General features: G+C 40.3%; 1 protein-coding gene across 2 annotated transcripts; it reads right to left on the reverse strand.

Annotated features, from left to right (window-relative positions):
- Positions 1-1,335: 1,335 nt before the first annotated feature.
- On the reverse strand, positions 1,336-21,440 carry LOC147336239 (kinesin-like protein KIF2C). Of its 2 annotated transcripts, XM_086285299.1 has the most exons (23): positions 20,939-21,440; positions 20,747-20,835; positions 20,569-20,658; positions 10,570-10,584; positions 7,509-7,557; positions 7,393-7,428; positions 6,520-6,666; positions 6,113-6,235; positions 4,935-5,032; positions 4,717-4,812; positions 4,558-4,612; positions 4,276-4,438; positions 4,019-4,109; positions 3,816-3,879; positions 3,648-3,739; positions 3,404-3,546; positions 3,055-3,268; positions 2,839-2,949; positions 2,686-2,753; positions 2,499-2,577; positions 2,337-2,417; positions 2,109-2,202; positions 1,336-1,447 (listed from the first exon to the last, which is right to left on the reverse strand). In XM_086285299.1, exons 1-23 carry the CDS (start codon positions 20,997-20,999, stop codon positions 1,386-1,388), a joined length of 2,121 nt encoding a protein of 706 aa, XP_086141425.1. In that variant the 5' UTR covers positions 21,000-21,440; the 3' UTR covers positions 1,336-1,385. The 2 variants fall into 2 exon arrangements, with proteins under 2 accessions (XP_086141425.1, XP_086141424.1); XM_086285298.1 differs by lacking the exons at positions 7,393-7,428; positions 7,509-7,557; positions 10,570-10,584; positions 20,747-20,835; positions 20,939-21,440 and having other exon boundaries at positions 20,557-20,659.
- Positions 21,441-21,549: the final 109 nt, after the last annotated feature.

The following is a 21,549-nucleotide window of genomic DNA, read 5'->3' on the forward strand; positions in this document are numbered from 1 at the left end:
ATCAAAAGTTACAGCGATTTATATGAAGTTGTTCAAAAACGCTTTATTTCGCCAAGACAGTGCGTTTCTCACTGTTACATGCATTTGAATGGGAAACTCGCCTGAAACAAAGTATAGGTTTTCATTATGTGAATAATTTTAAAATCTTAGCTCAAACGGCTGCAAAACCTGTTTGCCCAGCACGGGGATATTGAGTTCTGTAAGATAAAGCCATAAACATGTTTGTCTGAGTCTTCTATCAAAAGTTACAGCGATTTATATGAAGTTGTTGAAAAACGCTTTATTTCGCCAAGACAGTGCGTTTCTCACTGTTACATGCATTTGAATGGGAAACTCGCCTGAAACACAGTATAGGTTTTCATTATGTGAATAATTTTAAAATCTTAGCTCAAACAGCTGCAAAACCTGTTTGCCCAGCACGGGGATATTGAGTTCTATAAGATAAAGCCATAAACATGTTTGTCTGAGTCTTCTATCAAAAGTTACAGCGATTTATATGAAGTTGTTGAAAAACGCTTTCTTTCGCCAAGACAGTGCATTTCTCACTGTTACATGCATTTGAATGGGAAACTCGCCTGAAACAAAGTATAGGTTTTCATTATGTGAATAATTTTAAAATCTTAGCTCAAACAGCTGCAAAACCTGTTTGCCCAGCACGGGGATATTGAGTTCTATAAGATAAAGCCATAAACATGTTTGTCTGAGTCTTCTATCAAAAGTTACAGCGATTTATATGAAGTTGTACAAAAACCTCTTTCTTTCGCCAAGACAGTGCATTTCTCACTGTTACATGCATTTGAATGGGAAACTCGCCTGAAACAAAGTATAGGTTTTCATTATGTGAATAATTTTAAAATCTTAGCTCAAACGGTTGCAAAACCTGTTTGCCCAGCACGGGGATATTGAGTTCTATAAGATAACGCCATAAACATGTTTGTCTGAGTCTTCTATCAAAAGTTACAGCGATTTATATGAAGTTGTTCAAAAACGCTTTATTTCGCCAAGACAGTGCGTTTCTCACTGTTACATGCATTTGATCGGGAAACTCGCCTGAAACAAAGTATAGGTTTTCATTATGCAACTGGTTACTGCATTCTTAGTGGTGGTATAATTTATTTAATGAGGTGCATAGACAACTTCAATGACCAATTCCATCAAGAATGAGCCCTCCAAAACTTGTCTCGTTTTTTAATGTACATGTATCCAATTCTGCACTAGAAATGAGCTGTCTGCCTAAAATATATAAAATCACATATTTAATGAATAGTGTTCAAAAACATTTTATTGAATACACAGAAGTTACTACAATGAAACAAATATAGTAAGAACAAACAAGTTTCTAATAAAACAGCTCGTTATTCAGAAGAGAAGGTTTTCTACTTGATTTAGTGATTCAGCCTCGCTGATTGCTCCTGATCCACAGCAGACTGCAAAGCCATCACTGTCTCTGTGGATGAAACAGATGAATGTAAATCCTTTCTTAATCCTTTGTCAGGCTATACATTTCATTTTGACAAAACAAGATGACTGTTTGGCAGCTATGCATTTGTTTTGTTTTTTGTTTTGTTTTGTTTTTTTAAATGCACTTAAAAAAATGAAAGAAAACAAAACATGAACTTGGCCGATGTAACCCACTGTCTCGTTTTTAAATCCTCAATACAAGCCATTTTCTCCATCACCATCTTGGTCTTTTAAAAATCAGATATCATGAAAAGGGCAGATTGGACCGTCAAACTGCATGCTCATTGGCAAACTACTTGAAACAATTCTCCATTTCTGACCATTACTTAGTCATTATTTTCAGGGTGAGATTGGGAGAAAAATGATTAAATACAGCAGGAAAGTGTTTAGAGAGGTCACATTTGGAAACTGTTTTTCTTTCTATAGTAACAAAACTCCTTTTACAAGCCCTAGGTATTGCCCCCTGGTGGCCATTAAAAAGAATAGAAATTTAAGACAGAGTCTACACCTTTATTTAAAACAAAAAACAAATAAAAGAAAAAAGGCTGGAGCTGTGTTAGAAGGGGTAAAGTTTTATGTAATGAGCAAGCAGATTTAGTACATTACATTAACAAAACAAATCGAGCAATATTTTGGTTGGTACACACCCAATAACCTTTTGGAATGATCAACCAGATTGGGGAGTCCTTCCTCGATGTTGTATGAGATTTGGCCCATTTCTTGTACGAGGTCACCTGCCCTCTGAGTAAAAAAAAATAAAAAATAGGCGAAATTACCAATTTAAAAAAATAAAATGACATTGTAACTTAAATCTTGGAAAAAGGAAAAAAAAAACGAAAAAAAAAAAAAAACATACAAAGTTAGGAAAACTCTACCTTGAGCTCTGAATAAACTTTCTCCTCCAGCTCAGCCACCTGAGTTATGGCATCATACACACCGGTATCCAAAACTGATTCCTACATCACAAAAAGAGTGACAAGTTAAATCTGAGAAACTTCCACACAGGTTATAACTGGATTCATGCTGTGCAAGCTTACCTCTTCTGAGGAGCTATTCATTGGCTCCTGTGTCTTAGGTGCTTCACTGGCTTTGGAATTGCCATTAAGTTCCTTCACTCTGCAGAAAATGTTTCAAGCTTCATCATACAATAAGGCAACTGAGAATTCCCATTAGAAAAAAAACAAAAAGCCCACAGATTCAGAGCTTCATATGCTAAATACATACCTGTCAGCATAGCGCAATGTGTTCATTGTATATTTACATGAGGTCATACCTGGAGACACCATAGCAATCTGTGAAACAAAGAAAAAATTTATTTGATGTGGATTTCAAAATATCCAATGCTGAGAGGAAGTCAAATTTGGTGTGGTAACATACCATGCAGGTCCTGGACTTCTCTCCAATGAAAGAATCCCTGAGGACTTTGGTCAAAGTGCTCATTCGGAAAGGAATGTGATCACTGTTCTTTCCCAGTGAACGGATACACTCCTACAGGATACAAGAGAGGAAACACCAGTGTTTTGAGTTGCTGTGCAGACATATTTAATGGAGAGAAAACAGAGTACTTCTGCCTTTTAATCAGCCATCGATTACCTTGAGAGCCAGAAGGCTGCGGTTGATCTTGGCAGTTTCAACTAAAGTACTCCGGTCATTGCTGCTGGCATCTGTACCATGCTCATTGCCAGCCAAATCGACCAGTGAAAACTTGCCGTGCAGCGTGGTAGCACGGTCATTGCGCCGAAGAACAATTTGAAGGATTGCATGAGAGCGGGATGAGTTGGCATTGGCTGAGGTTTGGCCCGACGTTCTGGAAAAGACAGTGAGATTCTAACTTGGAGTTTGCCTACCTACACTAATGGGCAATTAATATGTTTTTGTGCTCTTTCAGGCACAAAGAAAAATGAACAAGGAAACATCAAACACATTCTTGATACTAAACTACCTGCATGAACTGCCAATCTGTATCATCTTGATGACCTCCTCTGCTGAGGTCACATAGACCTCTTCGAGGCTGACCACCTGAACCTGTTGTCGTTCATCTTCCAAAACACGCAGCTTGGCCTTCTTATGCAGCAGGTCATACACCTAAATAAAAATAAATGTCTAGTTTGCTATATGGATTAATTGAACACGTGGATTCAATAGATATCTTCTCAGTGAAGGGTGTTCCCTTCACGTCTTCCTACCTTGCCGTTGTAAATCTCAAAGAAGCTGACGTAGGCAGAGAGATCCAAATTAGCATACCTCCTGTGGTGGAGGTAGGCAAAAACATCCTGGGCTAGAAGTGAATAGACTCAAATTATGACAAAGTCTATTTTTTGTACAAAATCCAGTTGTTTCATTTAAGGTCCTACCTGCTAATGCGTAGATGCCTTTAGCACTGTTCTGCTGTTTCCCTGTGAAATCACCTCCCATTGTCTTAAAAACAAATAAAGACTTTGAGGGTTTTTTGTTGTTGTTGTTGTTTGGTTTTTTTTTGGGGGGGGGGGGGGGGGGTTGAAGCACAATTTTGCAAATGTGGAATTTATTCAAAGTCTTAGATCAAGGGGAGACTTACATGAGTCTTACCACTTCCTGTCTGGCCATAGGCAAAACATGTTGCCATACCACCTTCAAAAATGGACTGGACTAAAGGTTTAGCTGTGAACCTAAAAGGAAAATCAGAATTTTAGTCATCATAACATTAACAGGAAAATTACAGCATGTATAAAAGTATACATCGAGTCTCCATTGTACTGGTTAATGTCCCAGTTGTAAGTTAGAAAATGTACAATCAGAGCCACTGTTGGCTTAAAGGAAAAATTAGGTAGTTACTTGTAGACAAGTTCATTGGTGGCGGTGTCATCAAAGGAGTAGTCAAAGTGGAAGACTTGATTGTCCAAGTACTTGGTGAGGTCCACCTTGTGTTTTGGCTCATGGACCAGTAACGCACCTTTCCCAGGTACAGACACCACATCAATCTCCTTTTTATTAATCTCTACAATACACAAGAGTATCGGAGTTAGTGTATAAACATGGCAACTGTTTTCTCTCCCTTAATTACTCCTTTATATTCAGATGATAGAATAGAGAATCTACAAATTATTCCTGACCTACCCTGCTTGTTAAAGGGCCGCTTGCGAACGCACACACAAATCCTTTGGGGCTCAATCTTAAAAAAGGCAAGAGATGTGCAGAGAAATGACTGTGCTACAGTTTGCAAAGCTACAATAAAACTTTCTGGATGGAACATTTTAAGTCCATGTTCAAACCTACCGTTTCAGTAGTTGATAAGGGTGTGATTTCCAAAGTCGCTCTGAAATCCTGAATCATCTCAAAGAACTTCTGGTTGGGCCGGGAACCTTCCAGAAACTATAAAGACAAGCAAACAAAAGGTACTGTAACAAAATGAGGAGTAGTTTTGCTCATGTTTAAAAAAATTTACATTATAAAATAAAAAAAATAAATAAATAATGGTTGAAGAAATCTTTCACCTTTCCCCTCTTGGTTTGCATATCTGGGGGCTTTATAACACAAGAGAGCCTTTTATTGCCTTTGTTCAACTCCACGGGAGCCACAGGTTTCCTCCTGCCTGAAATGTGAAAAAAACAAACAAACAATATACACACTTACAGTTTTTTCTGATTGCTTAAGCACATGTTATGTAACTATTGGCTAATTTAGCAAAACTCTACACACAAATAAAACAACCTGTCACCCAATTATCCAAACATTTTAGTTCTCTTGCAAAAGCAAACACAGCTAGATTAACTCTTCACACCTTTGTAAAAATGGTGTTTCCGTATCAAACAGTGCACACAAGCCATCATCTACTAAGCACACAATGCGCCAACTGCACACCGATGGTATGAATACAAAACACATCTGGCGTTTGCCTTCCCTGTGCACAAGGCAGGCTATGTCAGTTTGAGCTCATACTTCTGTCATAGATCCATAAGCATGGAGGGATCCAAACTTCAAGTACTGGTGTTTAGTCAAACACATCAAAACAAACACAAGTGTTTATTTCCAAGTATAGGATTATTTGCAATCGCCATAATGACTATATGGGTTACGTGGTCTGCAGTGAACATGCTTCCTCTGCCCCCTCCTCGTCTTCCTCTTGCTCCTCCTTGTCCTTGTCGTCCTCTTCATCCTACTTCTTCACCTCCACGTCCTCTTCCTCGGCCTCCTCTACTTCTCACTCTTTCTGCTCCCACCATTGTACTCCGCACACACAGCTTACCTGTATTATAGTGCTTAGGCTGATTGCAAAGTGAACGAATTATCTAAGAAAGTTTTCACATGTGAAAGTGTGCCAGACAGTTGGCAAATTAGTGTTAATGATAGCCATACATGTGTATACTTTTGCTAGGAGTGTGTTGGAAATTTGGAAATTGAGTGTTGTGCAGTGAATTGTGCCTACAGTCTTGCAAAGTGTGTGTTACAAAATTGCAAACTGAGTGCAAAGCAGTTTTTGTGCTTTTAGTTTTGCACACTCAGTGAGTGGTTTTGCTATACGTCTGACTAGTTTTAGAAATTGTGCTACAGGAATCACAGTTAGTGTTTAGGCATTCGGTAAAAACTGTAATACACACACACACACACACACACACACACACACACATAAATGAGATGTTAACACCTAATACCAATAAAATGGGTTACATACCTCTAACTGTGGATGGAGGAGGCATTTTCTCAGGTTCATCATTTTGCTTTATGGCCTCAGGAACAAAAGGCTGCAAAGTCGCTGGTTGTGTATCATTCTTTTTACGCTGCTGATTCGGAATTACTAGATGACAAAAAACAAATATAATTCAGATTTAACAGAAGAAAAAGACCAAAATATTTCTTCATACATTTAAAGTACTTAGAAACTTATTCAAATACATTTTAACAGGTACATGATATGACTTTGTACCCTGCAGATAACCAAATGAATATGGCATGGTCACCAACAACATGTTGTTAAATGAAACAGATGTGGCACTGTTGTGATTTTTTAAAATGCATTATGCATTTTAAAAAAAATCTTTTTGTTTTCTGTTTTAAATGAATAAGTAAATCACAACCAACCAGAGTTTTTGAGGACTGATGATGGTGGGGGCTCGGGATGTATGGTTTCTGGGTTAGCTGAAAAGGATTCTGTAGCTGAGACTGGTCCTTGAACAGAACCTGGGGCCTGAAACATACACGTCTGCCGAGCCTGGGACCGAGTAGCAACTGAAAGTGACACAAAACCAAGTCAAACTGCTGAAATATGAGTTTATGCAATTCAGACTGATTATTACCAGCATTATTGATCTGGATTAAGACAGCCACTACTGGTAAAATGGAGGAGAAAAAGGTAAGAAGAAGAAGAAAAAAAAAAAAAAAAAAAAAGCTGTACGAGGCTGTCTGGCAAAACACAAGTGACACCAACAGTAAATTCACCACTTATTTTTCTGAAAACAGAACAACCAAATCAGACATCCACAGTGGTAGAAAAGTGTGTTTTAAGTGAATAACAAAGATATGAAACACTAATGTGCTGGTCATTAAAATGGTTCTAAGTCCTAAAAAAAAAAAAAAAAAAAAAAAAAAAGGATTTAGAGGCCACTGTACATGCACTGTTTATTCTCCAATGAACTGATCAACCAGTGATAACAATCAGCGGTCCTTTTTATAGCACGATCTTATTTCTCAACAGGCAGAATTTAAGGACGAAGAGACAAAAAAACAAAACAAAACAAAAAAAAAAACAAACATTGCTGCATATGCATATACAATCACCCAACACCTAAGTGTGTTGATTTCCATCCCTTGTGCGTTATCATTAATCTAATGTACATCTAAAATCTGGGAGCAGAGTTCAGCTCTTGCAGGACTGTCACTCCTCGCCCTTGCACCCATAACCAAAACAGGACAGATTAGATTTGCTTTAACAAAAAACATGCACGCCGTGCCGACCTGACTCTTCAGTTCTGGTGACTGCTGTAGTAGAAGCTTTTGGAAGGAAAGAAGCCATTAGGCAAGAGTACTTCACATTTACACCTGACACACACAGAGACTCAATATTTACATACAGGAGGCAGGTGCAGGAATCCTAGAGGAGCGCAGTCGACCCTCGTATTTCTACAGAATAAAAACAGAAAGAAAACTGTATAATGCCCAGTCCAGTCAGCCACTTAACTCTCTCATAAGAAGCACCGTGTACTTATGTGTAATGTAAGTTATTAGAACATCATTCTGCATGTAGTTACATCAAACAGTATAAAAGCAGAGGGAGATTTTTAAATCCAGATGATGTATTTAAAAATCATCATCTGGCGTTTATCACTTATAAAACAAACAAAAATGCTCAATTTGAATTAATCCACTGTCATCAACGTGTGGAGTAGAGCATTGCTTCAGGTTTGCTCATGGGAAGTGTTCATTTACAACTACAGTTGCGTTCCTTTTGGATTACACCTCATACAGCATAAGGCTTCTACTGAACATTCAAATTCAACTCACATGCATCCTCACCTGAAATAAGGGTCAACTTAATGTCACAGGAGAGGCTACACAAGGAAGCAGGAACATCAATTCAATTCAATTTCTTTATTGTCCCACAAGGGGAAATTAGTTTAGCAGCAGGAGGATAAGAACAAACAGAACAATACTATAAAACAATAATAACAATAATAATGATAGAAAATTCAAGGACAATTATTTGCCATTAAGGAGACAAGACGCAGTAGGGATAAAAGAGACCTGGAGTCTTTTAGTCCTCCTCGGAGGTACTCTAAAACGGCGGCCGGAAGGCAACAACTCAAACTCACTGTGAAGTGGATGGTTCACACAATTAATAATAGAATGAGCCTTTCTAAGCACATTTCTATTGTAAATGGCCAAAAGTCCATCTTGCCAGCGCCCTGAAATTTTGCTAGCAGTTTTTACCAGAAGTCCCAACCGATTCTTATTCTTCACCGTCAGGTTACCAAACCAGGCAGCGATACAAAAAGACATCACAGATTTGATAAAACTTCTATAAAACAAGGACAACATCTCAGATGAGACGTTAAAAGATCTCATTTTCCTTAAAAAGAACAGTCTTTGTTGAACTTTTTTAGTAGTGGCATCAGCATGAGATTCAAAACACAGTTTATGGTCAAGTACCACACCTAGATATTTATAACTCTCAACGATCCCAATATCGGCAGTTTTAATGATAGTGGGTGATGAGCTAGAAGAGGACTTCCTAAAATCAATAATCATGTCTTTCGTTTTTGACACGTTAAGTGAAAGGAAGGACTCATCACACCAATTCACAAAATCATCTACAACCTGTCCATGGCCTGACTCGTCCCCCACTAGAAGACTGACGATCACTGTGTTGTCAGCAAACTTCAGGATGTGTCTGTTTGTGAAATTGCTGCGACACTCATTTGTGTACAGAATGAACAGAAGGGGAGAGAGGCAACAACCCTGGGGTGATCCAGTAGAGGAGGAGAGCACATCAGAAAAGACATGATTTACCCTCACACATTGTGACCTATTAGTCAGAAAGTCTGTCACCCAGCAGACCAGACTAGTGTCAAGCTTGAAATGATTGTAAAGGCTGTCAGCAAGTAAGAGGGGTTGAATTGTGTTAAATGCAGATGAAAAGTCAGCAAATAATAATCTTGCATGGGTGTGGGGGGCCTCAAGATGCTTATACAAGAGATGCAGGAGTGTGACAGCAGCATCCTCCACACCTCTCCCTGCTCTATAGGCAAACTGGAAGGGGTCAAGATGGTGTTCAACATGCATTAAAATCTCCTTCTTAATTATCTTCTCAAATGTCTTCATCACTAAAGAAGTCAGAGCCACAGGCCTAAAATCATTCAGTGCCTTAGGAGAACTGCCCTTAGCAACAGGAACAATGATTGCATGTTTCCAAATTTTAGGTACAGTCTGTTCTGCCTTTTATAACTTAAATCGGATATTATAGTTGTAAGCTGCCCTAGAGCTCCCTCTAGTGGCTGCTTTGGGTTCGGTTACTTTGGGAAAGGAAAAAAATGAGAACGTGAAGAAGAAATAAAAGATGGCGGAAAGTGATACCGTAATGTTATCGTTCTAAGCTGATACGGACCTTAAAATGTTGTTGCCTTGGACAAGATATGTCTGTAAGTATGAGTGTCGATAAAATAATTATTCTTTTGTTTTGTGTAAAAATGGTACGATAATTTGTACATTTGAAAGTTTTATCTTGTTAGCTTGCAGTAAGAGGGTAACAAGCTAGTTTACAATGTTAGTTAGCTAATACAGTATTTTGTACTTTCAGTTTTACGATGGTCAAAGAGAAGGCAATGGTCAGAGGCCATTCTTCAATAAATCAGCGCAAAAAGGAAAATAAGTCTGGTTATTGGAGCATCGTTATCTCGCTGTCTAGCTGGTGAAACTAAGACTCAGGGCGAGGACAGCATAGTAAAAAGACATTAGCGCAGCGGGCACAACCACGAGGAGCTATTTTCAGCACATCAGTTATGAGTCTACGGTCAGGAAAGCAATATCAACTGGATCTTCCAGAAGAGGAAGAAACACCAGACCAAAGAGAAACAAAACAAGTGCACAACGCAGAGGATATGGAGAACAAGGATAATGCAAGCAACGCAGACACACAGGCGGAGTCTAGACGCTCGCGTACATCCAAGCGTTCATCCACAAGTTCTGCAGCACTTAAAGCACGAGCAAGAGCAGAGGCTGCACGTGCACAGCTGGCGTATTCAGAAAGAGAAGCAGCTATAATGAAACAAAAAACTGAACTTGAGGCTAATTTACATGTTTTGAGCTGCCAAAAGGCTGTTGCAGTTGCAGAAGCAGAGGTTGCAGTTTATGAAGAAGAGGAGGGACTCTCAAAAAGTGAACTGCGCTATCCATTGGTGGGACCACCCGCCAGTCCAAAGCAATGCACAGCAGAGTATGTACAAAAACACTCAGATATTTGCCTTGAAGGATTCAAATTAAAAGTAGATCCACTTGCCTGCCACAAAGCTGCACGTGAACAATGCGAAATGGCTATGAATGCAGATATAGACAATGACGGCTCACACAGTGCTCAAAAGGCTAATGTTAAAGTGGAACTCCAAACACAACAGAGAGAGAGACTGGATTCCCCCAAACCTTATCCGTACAACACTCTTCAAACATCAACAGAGACACAGGGTGTCCAGGATATTACAAGGTACCTGACACGGAGGGAAATGTTAAGTACTGGACTTTTGCAGTTTGATGACCACCCAGAAAACTACTGGGCGTGGAAGGCATCATTTCAAAGTGCTATTAAAGACTTGCATGTTACAGCTCAAGAGGAGCTAGATTTAATGGTCAAATGGCTTGGAGTTGAGTCTGGTCACCAGGCCAAAAGAATCCGATCAGTCCATGTCTTTAATCCAGCGGCAGCTCTCAACCTTGTGTGGCAAAGACTCGAGGAATGTTATGGATCTCCAGAAGTGGTAGAAAATGCACTGTTAAAAAAGATTGAACAGTTTCCCAAACTAAACAACAGAGACAACACAAAGTTAAGAGAGCTGGGTGACGTTCTGCAGGAAATAGAATGTGCAAAAGATGGAGGATACCTACCAGGCCTCTCATATTTGGACACAGCTCGCGGAGTCAACCCCATTATCGAAAAGTTACCATATGGACTGCAGGAAAAATGGATTGCAACAGGAGCAAAGTACAAAGAAGAACATAAAGTTGTTTTCCCCCCTTTCAGTGTCTTTTCAAAGTTTGTAAGACAACAAGCCAAAATAAGAAACGACCCAAGCTTTGTCATCACACCTCCTGCCGACACAAGCTTCAAGAAGGAGAAAAGTTTCAGAGGCAGTAACAGGCAAGTGATTAGTGTACACAAAACGGACATTCCTACAGACACTAGTTCACCTCAAAATAGTTACAGCAAGCCTATAGAAAGCCCTGACAAGGTATGCCCCATACATAAGAAGCCTCACCCTCTTAAAAGGTGCAAGAGTTTTAGAGCAAAGCCCATAGATGAGCGCAAGTCATTTTTAAAAGAGAACAGAATCTGTTTTAAATGCTGTGGCTCTACTCAACATTTAGCAAGGGACTGCAGGGCTCAAATAAAATGCATGGACTGTGGTAGCGACAGGCATTTAGCAGTGCTACATCCAGGTCCACCCCCTGCTCCAGCTGAGAGCTCTGGAGCTGATAAAGATGATGGCGGGGAGACACAGGATAATGCAAATGCCTCAGTTGTTTCCAAATGCACAGAAGTCTGTGGTGATGAAGATAGCCCACATTCGTGCTCAAAAATAAGTCCTGTGTTAGTCTATCCAGAAGGTGAAAAAGAACAGGCTAGAAAGATGTATGCAGTGCTTGATGAACAAAGTAACAAGTCACTAGCTCAGTCTCAGTTTTTTGAGCTCTTTAATATTAAGACACGCTCAGAGACTTACAAGCTCAGAACATGCTCAGGACTGTCAGATAATGTCGGCAGAACAGCAGTAAACTTCATGATTGAGTCAATGGATGGTAAAGTAAAGCTCCCACTTCCAAACCTGATTGAATGTGACATGATTCCAGACGACAGGAGAGAGATTCCCTCTCCACAAGTGGCCATGAAGTTCTCACACTTACAGAAGATAGCTGAAAAAGTACCTCCTGTAGAAGAACAAGTACCTATTCTGTTGCTTTTGGGAAGAGACATTATACAGGTACACAAAGTCAGAGAGAGAATCAATGGGCCACACAATACACCTTACGCGCAGCGTTTGGATTTAGGCTGGGTTATAGTTGGAGAAGCCTGCATGGGGAAGACGCATAAGCCCCCTAGTGTGAGTGTTCTCAAAACACATATTCTTCAGAATAGCCGTGCTTCTTACCTCTGCCCATGTCCTAACACGTTTCAAATCAAAGACCAGTTAAACACCACACCTAACCCCAAAAAGGACAGGGGAAACACAAACACCAATCAACTGGGAGAAACTGTTTTTGACAGGACAAAAGATGATGACAAACCAGCACTGTCAGTAGAGGACAAAGACTTCATTGACATCATGGAGAAGGAGGTGTATCAAAATGAATGTAACAGCTGGGTGGCGCCTTTGCCATTCCGCTCTCCAAGACCAGAGCTTCCGAGTAACAGAGAGCAAGCATTCAAGCGCCTCCAATCTCTCATAAAGACATTGGACCGGAACCCTGAAATGAAAAGACAATATATCGAATTCATTCAAAACATGCTGGACAATGACCATGCAGAAGTCGCTCCACCTTTGGACTCAAAGAACACTGGTACTTGCCATCCTTCGGTGTGTACCACCCACAAAAACCTAATCAGCTGAGAGTAGTCTTTGACTCAAGTGCAGAATTTGAAGGACAGTCCCTTAACAAAGTCTTATTAAGTGGACCTGACCTAAATAACACACTACTAGGTGTCCTTATGCATTTTAGGAAAGAGCCTGTAGCATTTTCAGCTGATGTGCAACAAATGTTTTATTGTTTTGAAGTGAGAGAGGATCATAGGGATTATCTGAGATTCCTTTGGTATGAAGACAATGATCCCGACCAAGGTATTTGTGACTATAGAATGAGGGTTCATGTTTTTGGGAATAGCCCTTCCCCAGCTGTGGCTATTTATTGTATGAGGCGTGCTGCAGTTGAGGGAGAAGAAAAGCACGGACATGATGCAAAGCAGTTTGTAATGAGACATTTTTACGTTGATGATGGTCTCGCATCCACAGCAACAGTGGAAGAAGCTGTTGAGACACTCACAAGCGCTCAAAAGATGCTGGCACAGTCAAACTTAAGGCTACATAAAATAGCTTCTAATGACCACAAAGTAGTGGAAGCGTTTCCTGCTGCCGAGAGAGCCAAGGATCTAAAAGACTTGGATTTAGAGTTGGACGACATACCCCTGCAAAGGAGCTTGGGGGTACTGTGGAATCTTAAAAAGGACTGTTTTACCTTTCACGTCACCACTGAACAAAAGCCGTTCGCCAGGAGAGGTGTCTTGGCCACTGTTAACAGTCTGTATGACCCGCTGGGTTTCGTGTCACCCATCACAATGCAGGGAAAAGCTCTTCTCCGTGAATTGACCTCAGAGCAAAAGGACTGGGATGAATCACTTCCTGCAGAAAGAGAAGATGAATGGAGCAGATGGAGAAGCTCATTGAAGGATCTTCAGCGGCTTCAGATACCGAGGTGCTACCTCTCGTTCTCCCAGGCCATTGCTGTGAAAAAAAGAACTGTGCATATTTTCAGATGCCTCCACCATGGCCATAGGAGCAGTGGCATATCTGAGAGCTATTGATGGTGAAGGTCAGTGGCACACAGGTTTCATCATGGGCAAGTCCAAAGTAGCCCCAAGACCCGCCCACACTGTTCCTAGATTGGAGTTATGTGCAGCAGTGTTAGCTGTAGAGATGTACGAACTCATTAGAGATGAGATTGACATTGAAGTAGACACTGTCAGATTTTTCACAGACAGTAAAATTGTTCTTGGTTACATACACAACAACACAAAGAGGTTCTACACTTACGTGGCTAACCGAGTGATTAGAATCAGAAAGACTACACATCCAGCACAGTGGTTTTACATAGCCACTAGTGACAATCCAGCAGACACAGCCACTAGACCAATTGCAGCTTCTGCATTGGCTTCTACAAACTGGTTTAGTGGTCCTTCCTTTTTGACACAACACGACATAGAGAAGTCTCACTGTGATAGTTTCACACTAGGGCTGCCACGATTAGTCGACTAGTCACGATTATGTCGACTATTAAAATCGTCGACGACTAATTTAATAGTCGACGCATCGTTTGAAGCTTTGTAAGATCACAAAGGACGCAGGAATGAGTAGTAGGATTTAAGAGTGTAATAACGGACTGAAACAGAAGATGGCAGCACTGCATGTCCAAGGATGCCAGCTGCCGTTAAACCCCGAAGAAGAAGAAGCTGTGTCCCAGAATTCATAGCGCAGCCCAGCGCAGTTGTCAACAATGGCGGCAGCTAGTTAGTTTTAACTTTACTCTTATTATTCTTTCTGGGTCACAAAATAAACGTTTAACATATTTTCAGGCGAGAATGTAGCTGTGTAAACCTCAAATATCTGCTCAGTTTATCAAGACACCGCATATTTTCAAAAGCGCTCCGACGTTTTCGGAGACGTCTGTTACCCACTAGCTCGTTAGCTAGGCGGGGGCAAGGCTAACTAGAGCCGTGAGAACACCGGACTCCCGGCAAATCGTTTTCAAACCCACCGCCGTCTTTCGCTAGTCAGGTTAAACATATATATAAGTCACTTAGATAACTTAAATGTTATTGTTTGGCTTTTTTCAGTATTTTATTTGTTCCTGAGTAAATCGGTTTGGCTGAGATTAAAGGTATAGTTTTTGCACAGCTAAAACTGTCAAGCAGACAGCTGATTATCAGAAGTGTGAGACGCTGGAGAATATACTCCGGTGTCCTGTTATATTTTAGAAAGCAAGGAGTTTATTAAACTTCACCGAAACAATCTGCAAATTTCATTAAAAATTAATAAACTACCATCTTGTCTTTATTTTTAGTTAGCACAAACACTTCAAGCTGTAAGCTAATGATAGTTATATAAGACCAGATGCTGCTGGTGCAATAAGCTGTACGTCCAATGGATGATGATCTGATTAGTCGACTAATCGCAAAAATAATCGGTGACTAGTCGACTATCAAAATAATCGTTTGTGGCAGCCCTATTTCACACTGATCGATCCTGACACAGATGCAGAGATCAGACCTGATATAACAAGTTTTGTTACCAAAGCCTCAGTAACACAGCTAGAGCCATGCCGTTTTGAAAGATTCTCTCATTGGATGAGATTGTGTCGCACTATTGCATCACTAAAGCGTGTGGCAGTATCATTCAAGAAAACAAACACAGAAGGTAAAGGCTGGAAGTGTTTCAGTGAAACTAACACCACAGATGAAGTGTCTAAAGCAGCAAAGTTCATCATTCACACAGTACAAAGTGAAACGTTCAAAGAAGAGTACAGATGCATAAAAGAAAATCTGCCACTTCCAAAACAAAGCTGCCTTCAAAGGTTAAATCCAGTTATTGATGAAGATGGGCTCCTCAGACTAGGAGGTCGATTGGCACCTGCTAACCTAACAAAAGATGAGAAACATCCACTCATTATCCCAAATGCTCATCATATAGCCATCCTTCTTATTAGATACTATCATGAGAAGGTAGCGCATCAGGGGCGTCACCTAACAGAAGGAGCGCTCAGAGGTGCTGGATTTTGGATTATTGGCAGTAAACGGCTCGTCTCTTCTGTTATTTACAAGTGTGTTCTCTGTCGAAAGCTTCGAGGACGACTTCAGACCCAAAAGATGGCAGATTTACCCGTGGACAGGCTGACACCAATGCCACCGTTCACTAGTGTAGGACTGGATGTCTTTGGACCCTGGACGGTCACCACACGTCGCACCAGAGGAGGGAGTGCAGACAGTAAACGATGGGCTGTGCTTTTCACCTGCATGTCCACGAGAGCTGTGCACATTGAGCTCATTGAAACAATGTCAACATCCAGCTTCATCAATGCGCTGAGGAGATTTTTCTGCATCCGTGGACCTGCTCAAATACTCAGATCTGATAGAGGTACAAATTTTGTTGGAGCATGCAATGAGTTGCAAATTGATCACAAGGACACAGAACTAAACTCATACCTGCAAGAGAAAGGATGCACATGGCTGTTTAATCCCCCACACTCGTCACACATGGGTGGCTCGTGGGAGAGACTTATTGGAGTAGCAAGGCGCATCCTAGATGGTATTCTGTTGAAAGCCGTACATGTCCAACTAACGCATGAAGTGTTAAGTACATTCATGGCAGAAGTAATGGCAATAATGAATGCAAAACCACTTGTACCAGTCTCAACAGATCCAGACAAACCAAACCTTCTCACTCCAGCAATGCTCCTTACACAAAAGGTCAATGCATTATCTGCACCAACAGGAAGCTTTGGACCGCCAGACCTCTACTCAAAGCAATGGAAGCAAGTACAGTGTTTGGCAGACTCTTTTTGGAAACAGTGGAAAAGTGAATATCTTTCAACACTACAGCAAAGGAGAAAATGGACTGATGATAAAACAAACATAAAAGTTGGTGATGTTGTGTTATTGAAAGATGCTCTCGCACACAGAAATGACTGGTCCATGGGAAAAGTTGTAAGAACATTTGAGAGCAAGGACAATAAGGTTCGAAAAGCAGAAGTAAAGACTGTGAAAGATGGAAATGAAAAAGTGTTTTTGAGACCCATCGCTGATATGGTTTTGCTTTTATCAAGTGATAAATAAGTGTTTGAAATAGCCCTAAACTGTTCAAAATGTTTATTAGAAAAGTTTGTTCTAGTGGCACAATTATATTGTACCAGGCGGGGAGTGTTCTGCCTTTTATAACTTAAATCGGATATTATAGTTGTAAGCTGCCCTAGAGCTCCCTCTAGTGGCTGCTTTGGGTTCGGTTACTTTGGGAAAGGAAAAAAATGAGAACGTGAAGAAGAAATAAAAGATGGCGGAAAGTGATACCGTAATGTTATCGTTCTAAGCTGATACGGACCTTAAAATGTTGTTGCCTTGGACAAGATATGTCTGTAAGTATGAGTGTCGATAAAATAATTATTCTTTTGTTTTGTGTAAAAATGGTACGATAATTTGTACATTTGAAAGTTTTATCTTGTTAGCTTGCAGTAAGAGGGTAACAAGCTAGTTTACAATGTTAGTTAGCTAATACAGTATTTTGTACTTTCAGTTTTACGATGGTCAAAGAGAAGGCAATGGTCAGAGGCCATTCTTCAATAAATCAGCGCAAAAAGGAAAATAAGTCTGGTTATTGGAGCATCGTTATCTCGCTGTCTAGCTGGTGAAACTAAGAGACTCAGGGCGAGGACAGCACACAGTCTGTAGCTCTAAAGAAAGTGAGAAGATATAGTGAAAAATCCCACTCAGCTGATCAGCACAAGTTCTCAGTACCTGTCCACAGATGTTGTCAGGTCCAGGACTCTTGCTTTTGGTATGTCTAAAAAGATTAGCTACCCCTGTCTCATCAATACAAATAGATGGGGGAGTGATGGTCTTTTCCCTCAGTGTGCTGGTCTGCCTAGAACAATCATAGTTCTCAAAACGAAGGTAAAAACTGTTAAGACTGTCTGCCATAGATGCTGAAAAGGCTTTCGATAGGGTGGAGTGGGAGTACTTGTTTGCAGTTTTAGAGAAATTTGGTTTTGGTGATAAATTTATTTCCTGGATTCGGCTTCTTTATTCGTCCCCTAAAGCCAGTGTTCATACTAATGATGTTTACTCTGATTATTTTGCGCTGGGTCGTGGTTGTCGTCAAGGTTGCCCTTTGTCTCCCTTACTCTTTGCCATTGCCATCGAGCCTCTGTCTATTACATTGCGATCTTCTTCTGTATTCAGGGGAATCATCCGTAATGGAATTACACATAAAGTATCATTGTATGCGGATGACTTGTTATTATATATGACTGACCCCGCATGCTCCATCCCTGCTGTTTTAAGTATTCTGGAGAACTTCAGTTCGTTTTCAGGTTATAAATTGAATTTGGGGAAAAGTGAGTGTTTTCCTGTTAATACGGCAGCACGTCAACTTCAACAGTCCGATCTACCCTTTCGTCTCAGTCCGTCTGGGTTTAAGTACTTAGGGATTAACGTGACTCGCTCTCTAGCTGGCCTTAAATCAGCAAATTTGTCTCCTCTTATATCTAGGGTCACATCTGATATTCAAAGATGGGGTAATCTCCCCCTTTCTTTAATTGGTAAGATTAACGTTGTTAAAATGAACATCTTACCAAAATTTTTATTTTTATTTCAGTCAATTCCCTTATTTTTGCCGAAACATTTTTTTGTTTCACTGGACAAGATTATTGGTTCTTTCATTTGGGGAGGGAAGCCACCTAGGGTCTCTAAAACTTTGCTGCAGCGATGCAGATTTAGTGGAGGACTTGCATTACCTAATTTTTTAGTCTATTACTGGGCCGCTCACATCCATAAACTTTGCTACTGGCTAAAATCTTCTGGTTCCTCGTGGTGTAAATTGGAGCTATCATCATGTAAGGGCTCTTCTTTACCGGCTTTGCTCTATTCCTCTTTACCCGTGAGACCCTCTCTGTACACTGATAATCAGGTGGTTCTTAACACACTCAAAATCTGGTTTCAGTTTAGACGTCACTTTAATTTTGTAATGCCGTCTTCCTCGGGTCCTCTAAGCGAAAACCATTTGTTTCCCCCTTCACTTTTGGACTCGACATTTTCAGTGTGGTGTGACAAGGGTATAAAACAGTTCAAACATTTATATGTGGATGGTGTTTTCGATAGTTTTCCCAACTTGTCTTCTCGTTACAATCTCCCTGTTACCCATTTGTTTCGCTATTTTCAAATTCGAAATTTTGTTGCTAAGTGTTTCCCAAATTTCCCCTCTTTACCTCCAGAACAGCAGTGGGAAACTACGTTATCATTTGTTCCTCATCACAGAGGAACCATTTCGAAACTCTATGATGCTATTCTGTCTTTTAGTAACCACTCTAATGTTAAGCTTAAGCGTACATGGGAAGAAGAACTGGGATTTCGAATACATGAGGAGTCTTGGGAACGGGCTATAACGAGGATACGATCTTCCACCTCCTGTGCTCGTCTTGGACTTATTCAATTTAAGGTCATACACAGGGTGCATTTCTCTAAGTCTAGACTTTCTGAATTGTATCCAGAAGTGGAAAATAAATGTGATAAATGCCATGGTTCTCCTTGTCACCTTAGCCACATGTTTTTTCTGTGCCCTGAGCTACAAGGTTTCTGGACAAGGTATTTTGCTATTATGTCAACTGTTCTTGGGGTAACTCTTCATCCTTGTCCTCTGATTGCTGTGTTTGGGATTCCTGCTCGCTCACTTACACTTGATTCCACACAAAGGGATATTATAGCCTTCACATCCCTATTAGCGAGACGTCTAATATTGTTGCATTGGAAGTCTGCTAAGTATCCTACTATTTCCCGGTGGCTTAAAGATGTCATGTTTTTTTTAAAACTTGAAAAAATTAAATATACGTTGAGAGGTTGCACAGCCAAATTTTTTCACAAGTGGCAACCCTTTATCTCTTATTTTGCTAGTCTAGAGGTATTGCCTATGTTAATTTACTTAGGAAAATTAAGAAAGGTTGATTGTATTTCGGTAACTGCAAGTACTGTTTTCTTTTTTCAATAAAAATATTTTCAAAAAAAAAAAAAAAAAAAAAGACTGTCTGCCAGATGTTTGTCAGAGGTAAACCCCTCTAAGGTAATGCTGCTTTTACCTTTCGTCTGTAGCCCTGCCATTGTTTTCATACCAAGCCAAGCTCTTTTGAGGTTGTTACTGCTGAGTTCTGCCTCAATCTTATTTCAATACCTCATCTTGGCAATCTTTATTGCAGCCCTCACCTCCTTCCTCAATATTCTCACAGTGGGAACGTCTCCCTCGTTAAAAGCAATTTTCCTTTTAAGAATCAGATCCTTAATATCTTTAGAGAGCCACGGTTTGTTATTAGGGAAAGTCTTAAATTCTCTGACTGGAACCACAGAGTCTTTGCAAAAAGAGATGTAGCTACACACCACATCAGTGAGTTCATCCAAATCAGAAGTGCTCTCTTGAAACACGGACCAGTCAGTGCAATCAAAACACCCCTGAAGGGCAACACAACTGTCTTTTGTCCAGACATTAGTCCGCTTCACACAGGCCTTCTCCCTCCTAATCACAGATCTGTAAGCAGGGAGGAGGTGAATAACATTGTGATCCGAAGAACCTAGCGCAGGTCCGGCCACAGACTTGTATGCCCCCTTAATTGGTCCATAACACAAATCCAGCGTTTTGTTATGCCTTGTAGGACAAGTGACATATTGAAAGAAATTGTTCAGTGATTTCTTAAGATTACAATTGTTAAAATCACCGAGAATAAAATTAGGAGCATCCGGTGAGAGAGTCTGCAGATTGTGTACCACTTTAAAAATGGCATCAGCAGCAACTTTAACGTCAGCCTTAGGATGAAACTAACCTGTCATCTGGTGACTGACAGCAAGGTTAATGTAATAAATTATGAGAAAAAACAATGTAGGCTAGCGCTCACCTTTTCTGGAACATGAGTCGATGGGTCAGGCATTGAGCTTGTGATTGAATTTATAGGGTCCAAAACCTCTGGATTGAGTATACATAACTCACTTAGATCAATCTAAAACACAGAAGAAGAAGCAGACTCAGCATATGGGATATTTTAATGTATACTTGGTTGATATCACCTCAGTTACGACATTACTGACCCCCTTTCCACGGCACATGTTCCTCTCATGCCACTCAACCATAACTGTGGACTTGTCAACGGATTTCACGGTGGCCGAATGGACTCGACCTAGTTCACGTACATAAAAAAAAGCATGCCTGAGTTAAACTCACCGCACACGGGAAGTACAAAAACACATAATACGAACGGATTTAATGCAACATGAGCTCACCATCACTGCGGCTGATCTGGACAGAGAGTCCAACGAGAAGTCGGGACAGGCTGTTCTCCATGATAGCGCCTTCTTAAAAAGCTGAAAATAATGAAGGTAACGTTAGCGTATTAAGTATCCAACTCATTCTCTACCAGTTGTGCTGTCGTCGCTGTGAAAATATGCCGCCTTTTCATGGAAACGTAAAGTTTGATAAAAACCAAACCGTCAGTTGTTTCCATTTGTTTATTTTTAGTTTCTTTCAAGATAAAATCACACTTACCTTTCACCCGTGCCAAACTCAACAGCGTCCAGAATGTAAACTGGCGTTATTTCCGAGTATTTAAGAATCTGATTGGTCTTCGTCATTTCATAGAGTCCAGCGTTCTTCTTCTACGGATTTATAGGTGGTATTTAAATTGATGTTACACTGCCACTCATCGGACAAGTTAGGAAGAACCGCTACAGTTGTGCAAATGAAAGAACTTCGATACATTAATTCAACCAGACCAGCTCAATAAGATGTTGCTGACTTTAATGAAATATTGTGTTTTATCCACGCAAGCAAACAAAAGCAGAAAAACATTTATCTTAACAGACAAGTGGTTTACAAGAAATACACATCATACAGT

This window comes from Aulonocara sp. 'chitande type north' Nkhata Bay, linkage group LG3 (assembly GCF_057382095.1).
Source record: "Aulonocara sp. 'chitande type north' Nkhata Bay isolate Kocher_YH1m ecotype deep benthic linkage group LG3, A_spYH_male_GT1.1, whole genome shotgun sequence".
NCBI lineage: Eukaryota > Metazoa > Chordata > Actinopteri > Cichliformes > Cichlidae > Aulonocara > Aulonocara sp. 'chitande type north' Nkhata Bay.